Raw genomic sequence first — 6,603 nt, 5'->3', positions numbered from 1 at the left:
TGGGTCAGAACTGACTCTATGGCACATAACTACCAATGCTTTTAAAGACCCAAATCCAGACTCGTGCAGCACTGGACTATGGTCAGAGAGAAGGCAGGTGAGGCAGAGGAAATGACTATGGGTTTGAGCCCATTGGACTTTGTCCAGCTGCCAGGCTGTAGCAACAGCAGTGGTGTGTAGCAGCTCCACATCAGACAGGGCTTCCTGTTTCCTCTCACTGCCATCACCCTGATGCAGCTTCCTGTGGCCTCTGCCAGCAGTTTTACATTGGCGGCAGTGGATTTGGGCTCCCATAAGTTTTAAAATGGTGCTTGCACATGTCCAGGTCACATAACATGCTATTTCATAGATCATATGGTGGATGTTAAGTGATGCATACTTGTATGTTAATTTGTTACTATTGCTTTAAGTTTCTTTATATAAATATAGAACCTTGAGTGAGTTACCTAACTTTAATTTGACTTCTTTATACTTAACTTTAACCACAACATGAATATCTTTATTTACAAAAGAAGGAGAAGGAAGTCAATAATTTTATATGTCTCATAAGTTTGAGGAATCAAATTTAATATATTCAAGTGATAAAGAATTTAGGAAATGATTATACAGAGTACTTACTTAATAAATAATAGCCATGAATATTATTGACATTTGTCACTTCTGAAAAATTATTCCTCATTGGAAGGGAAGTTTGTTTTATAAAAGTGGAGCAAACTCCTAATATTTAATGAGATAGTTTACACAAATAGGTATAAGAGTTATTTTTGACATTCAAACTTTTTTCCTCATTCCTATTTTTCCCGTTTCAGTAAATTCTAAGTTAAAGCTATGCCGTGATGATTGGCTGCAGAAAAAAGGAAAATGCTATAAATTTTACAGAGTCTTTGAATCGTGGATCAGTAGTCAAAAATTCTGTTCAGTAAAGAGAGCACATCTTTTGATGATTCAAGACAAGGCTGAACTGGTGAGATCTTACTTGTTATAAAAATTACTCCTTTCAAAATGGGGATAAATAGCTATATTTTATTATACAAGCACTGATAATAACCACCATTTATTGAACTCCTACCACATGCTAAGCACTATATTAGGCATTTTACAAATATTATATAATTTAGTTCTCACAATAAACTTAGGTAGATGTTTCTCCCACTTCCAGTTGAGGGAATCTGCAGAACTTGACAGGTTGCTTATCTTGCCTCTTTTATTCTATCAGAAAGCAGCAAAATTGGGCGCATCTTTCCACATTATCTTTCGGGAAGAATGACAGGCACTTTCTGAGGTGCCACCTAAAGCGTTACTAATTTCTCTCCATAGCTTTAGTAATTTGGTTAGGGAAGATGAGACATTTTAGTTTGCATGAAGTTTCACTATGTTGTTGTTGTTAAGTGCCATCAAGTCAGTTCCTACTCATAGAGACCCTGTATAGGGTTCCCAAGGAGCCAATGTTGAGTTTGAACCACCTACTTTATCATTCAAACTGATGTTGTGGTCCAGTGCTTTATCCCATAGCTCCACACCAGGTAGCATTTTTCTTCAGGGCTGTATGTTGATAAATGGAAATAAACCACAGATACTTGCTGCTCACTTGGGCAGGCTTACTGATTTTCAGTTCTTACTTCATATCCCCTTTGAATCCCTTTATCAGTTGCTCTTCACATCACTGGCCTGATTCATTAAACAGCAGCAGCCTTCATGTATGCAAGAGTCATCTACTTAGAAAGACCTTCCTATATTGAAGTTTCACCCTGAATACGCAGGAAAACTCTTTAGACTTATGCTCTTCTTGACTTGGGAGATAAGCATAAGATTTTTAAAAATTTGTACTAAAACCAGAAGAGGATGTTCTGATAAATTTAACTTAATTTCCTCTGGATCCCCTTTCACAGGATTTTATACAGCGTAATATACAAGATGGAATTTACTTTTGGATTGGATTGAACACTACAGACACATCAAAAACATGGACTTGGCTGGATGGCAACCCATTAAATCTACAATTGTGAGTGTTTGGCATTTGAATACCACTAAGGGCTGCTTGTTTCATTCTTTTGTCGCTATCAGCTGGAAGTGACTCAGCACCTAACAACAAGAAGGACTGCATGAAACTCCAGGCAGCCAGGTGGTTTCTTTAGACTGGAAACTTTCATCTTCAGTAATGTAGGAAGGAAAAGAAAATCAACTTAGAGAAACAGAAACTCCTAAGCGAATTGTTTTAATATTTGAGTTTTCATTTAATTTACCTATGTTGTTGTTGTTAAGTACCATGGAGTCAGTTCCGACTCATAGCGACCCTGCACAGGGTTTCCAAGGCTATAAATCTTTATGGGAACAGAACGCCTCATCTTTCTCCCACGGAACTGCTGGTAGTTTCGAACTGCTGGCCTTGAGGTTGGCAGCCCGACTTGTAACCATTATGCTACCAGAGCTCCTTTAATTTACCTATAATGCCAGAGCTATACATAACACAATATAATTAATGTAAAGTTCTTTACATCAAAATTCTTATGGAGGGTTCTTATAGGTTAGTGAAATAACCATTTTTTTTGCTTCGTAGGAGGACTTCATTGATTTAAATATTAAACAATACAACAAATTGTCAGTTTTTACTATTTAAAAATCCTGTCCAGGCACTATTTCAGGTCATGGATTATTGCATTTGTTCAAGGAACCACTTGGAGTATTGTCTTTGGTTACAGAAGACACCATTTTTTCATGCACATTAGTTGTTCCAGTATTACAAAAGGTGTGGAAGGAATATCCTTCATAAGGAGAGAGAACACACACAAAATGCATACAGTTGTATATTTGACAAAATAATGTAGGAGGGAATCCTGCACTTGCATGAAAATTATTGACATATAGTCTTTTTCTCTACAGATTTCAAGTCACGGGCCAGACTGAAGAGAATGCTTGTGCTCTCATTACAAAGAAGGGTGTATTTTCAGAAAAGTGTTCCACTCCAAGTTACTGGATTTGTCAGGAAGTGATTTCTTCATCTACATAGGATAAACTCTGAGTTGACTACTGGTATCCTTCCTATTAACAAAGTTCCGATTTTTATTCATAAAATCACTTTTTGTTTTTACAACAAACAGTGGTGATAGTGATCATGATAACATTCAGACTGGGGCCACTAATAAATCAGAGAACCAGCCTCAACTGAGATCTTAGTGTTTTCTAGTCACTCACAGAGCTTTGCTTTACCAAAGTAAAAAAAAAAATATTGCCACAAAATCATAAACATTTTTGTTAAACAAAAATATCAAACCTTTTTTTGTGAAGCTAACATTTCTTGACATATTACCCATTTAAGTCTAAACACTTCCATGCCTCTAACCCTTCTCCAAAGAATTCTGTGCTCTTAGATTTATACCATGTCAAAGCAGTGGTTTCAACATCTTTGAAGAACTAAAATCTTCTTCCTTTTCAATATTCTTTGAAATGTTCAATGCTCTTTCATAGTACAGACCCAATGAAATTTTCATAGTACAGACCTTGCTACCCTTAACGAATAAGAAGGAGCATTGTTGCTGTTGTTGTGAAGTGCTGTTGAGTTGGTTCTGACCCATAGTGATCCTGTATAGAGTTTCCATGAGCAGCTGGTGAGCTTGCACCGCCAACTTTCCAGTTCAAATGGCTTTGCAGTCTGGCACATTAACCCACAGTGCCACACCAGGACTCCAAGAAGGAGCATTAGTTTGATTGAAAAATAAATTCCTTGGTGCAATTTTTCTGAACTCTTTCTCACCAATGTAGTTTTCAATTTTCTTGAAGCTTCTTCCTAATAAGCCCTTGTGATCATCCCATGTCCTCTGAGAAAATCTATTAATATTACCCTTTTATAATCCAAAAAAACAGTCCCCAAACCTTCTAAGCTGACCGATCACTCTGCCTTGATAACTCTGCTTTGAGTTTAAGAGGTTCAACTGATCCCCCTCAGAAGCCACTATTTTGATTGACTCTTTTTTAAGGCACCCAAATGAGACTAAATGTATTACTGAGACAACTTGTCTGCACTGATCTACATGTTTGAACCCATTATGTCTGAAAGAAACCCATGTATGTATGATTTGAATCCTAGTATCCACACTTTTGTTTTACTAACTCTGGTGTTTCCGTAGTTACCTCCTGTGAAATAGTTACTATTTCAGGCAGAATCTATACCTCTTTCCCCAATACTTTATTCACTACATCTCTTCTTTACTATTAGCAGAGGACTGCTTCTACTTTAAGAAAACTGTAGATGTCACCAAAGGATAAATACCAGCATTTTCTATTACTGAGTATATACTTTTGAACCTGCATGGTACTTATTCTATTTTCCTTTCATCCTTTTCATAACAAAGGAGAAATCCCTATCCTTCCTAAATAAAATCTCTAAGTCAAAAATTTGGATTGCATACTTTTTTTCTTCAAGGATATTCCTCTTGATTAAATTAAATCTAACCTATCTCTTCCTACACTTCATTTTCTATCAGCAATTAAAAATGCTAGACTTGATCTCAGCTGAGACAGAAACACACTCACACCCTCCCAGTCCCCTCTCCATGTCATCTAATGGACCCTATCATCTTGGATTGTTGTTGTTGTTAAGTGCCACTCATCAAGTCAGTTCCAAATCATAGAGACCCTGTAGAGTATTTCCAAGGAGCAGCTGGTGAGTTTGAATTGCTGACCCTGTAGTTCAAATTGATCTTAAGGTCGAGTGCTTTTCCTATGGCACCACATCAGGATTAGTACTACACAAATAGACAGATAGGTAGGCAGCAGATGTTGTTAAGTGCTGTTGAGTTGATTCCGACCCATAGTGACCCTGTATAGCGTTTCCAAGGAGCAGCTGGTGAGCTTGAACCACCGACCTTGCAGTTCAAATGGCTTTGCAGTCTGGTGCATTAATCCACAGCACCACACCAGGTAGCAGATAGATTGGTAAAATAAAAAATCTCACTGCCATTGAGTAGATCCCAACTCACAGTGACCACTTATATAAGGTTTCTGAGACTATAAATATTTATGGAAACAGATGTTATTGCTGTTGTTAAGTGCAGTTGACTTGGTTCTGACTCTCGTGACCCTTTATAGGGTTTTGGAGGAGCAGCTGGTGGGTTTGAATTGCCAACTTTGTGGTTTGCTGTCCAATGCTGATCCTTCAGCGCCACACCAGGAGATACCTTAGCTTTCTCCCTTAGAGTGGCTAGCGAGTTTGAACCCACAGTGCCACGAGAGCTTCTCATGTTGGCCATAGTTGACACCTTCTAAACCTCAAATTTGATCACATTACTCACAATTTATGCCCACAGTGGTTAAATTGAAACCCTTTACCCTTTCTTACCAGACCCTTCATATTTCGGTTCCTCTTCATTTCTCCCTCACTTCCATGTTTGTATTTGCAGCATCATTAAACATTGTTAAGTTCCTCAAACATATCATACTTTCTCTTGCCTCTAATTGATATATAATCATATATTCTTTGCTTTATTTATCAAAGATTCTTGCTGCTCCTATTCATCTTTCTAACTCTTACTTATTTGTCCCGGTTACCAGTTAAATTCCAGTCTTAATTGCTAAACTAGATGGATTTGCAATATATTTTCATAGCTTCCTATATTCACTTGTTCTTAACATTTGGCTCAATATTTTTGCTTATTGTTTGATTGTTTGTATTTCTGAATATAGCATAAGCTCTAATCTATATATGGAATATAGCATCTGATGACTATTTGAGAAGAAATAAAATTTGTTGTGCTATTAACTTTCATATGTTTTATCATTTTCTCAAATTAGTTATATAAGGAGTCCTGGTATGGTGCTGTGGATTAATGCTATGGACTGCAAAGTTGTTTGAATCATAAGGTAGGCAGTTCAAGCTCACCAGTCCCTCCTGGGACACCCTATACAGGGTTGCTAGGTGTTGAAACTGACTCGACGGAATTTAACAACAAAGTTACATAAAGCTTCATCTAGTTTGGATAATCTTAATCTGCACATAGAAGAATAAACCACTGTGTCTCTGTGTGTGTTTAAAAAAGGCCCAAATTTCTCTTTTGTTTGTTATTCTTTTTAACTCAGGATCTTCACTGAGATTTGAAACAGAGATACTAAATTAATGTTTATTGATTAAATGCAAACTTACTAATGATAAACTTATTTGTAAGTCTTTTGATTCACTGAGCTTAAAGGTCATACATGAATTTTAAAAGTTTATTTCAGAACATATGTATGAGCATAAACTGTTTCTTTTAGGGAATTAAAAGCAAAACCTTAAACATACTTTAAAAAATTAAGCACAAAGAACATATAACTGTTTTAAAAAGTATATTGAGTGAAAAAAATAAGTATTTTTACATTAATATGAATACAGGAGACATGTGGAAAAACAATAGGGGAAGAAGCTACAATTGAAGGGAAAGGAGTGGAAAAATGATGGAAGATTAAGATTTATGAGGATTTCTTTTTTTCATGTTTTATTGTGAATTATATGATAGTTTACATGAGAGAACTTTAGTTCATTCCACCGTATATCATTTCATTGCCATGGTTCCAATCCCCTCCATGCATCATCAACCGACCAAAGCCCTATAAACCCGTTCCCTACACTCC

The 6,603-nt window shown here is 36.6% G+C and overlaps 1 protein-coding gene across 1 annotated transcript in view; it reads left to right on the top strand.

Annotated features, from left to right (window-relative positions):
• KLRF1 (killer cell lectin-like receptor subfamily F, member 1) overlaps positions 1 to 3,007 on the top strand; it is a 9,503-nt gene extending 6,496 nt beyond the window's left edge. The window contains exons 4-6 of the mRNA XM_006875481.1: positions 810 to 964; positions 1,890 to 2,002; positions 2,881 to 3,007. Coding sequence (XP_006875543.1) covers positions 810 to 964; positions 1,890 to 2,002; positions 2,881 to 3,007 — 395 coding nt within the window. The remainder of the gene's footprint in view (positions 1 to 809; positions 965 to 1,889; positions 2,003 to 2,880) is intronic.
• The last annotated feature ends 3,596 nt before the right edge of the window (positions 3,008 to 6,603 follow it).

Source organism: Chrysochloris asiatica, unplaced genomic scaffold (genome assembly GCF_000296735.1).
Source record: "Chrysochloris asiatica unplaced genomic scaffold, ChrAsi1.0 scaffold00328, whole genome shotgun sequence".
NCBI classification, from domain to species: domain Eukaryota; kingdom Metazoa; phylum Chordata; class Mammalia; order Afrosoricida; family Chrysochloridae; genus Chrysochloris; species Chrysochloris asiatica.
This window is presented reverse-complemented; position numbering and strand designations above follow the sequence as displayed.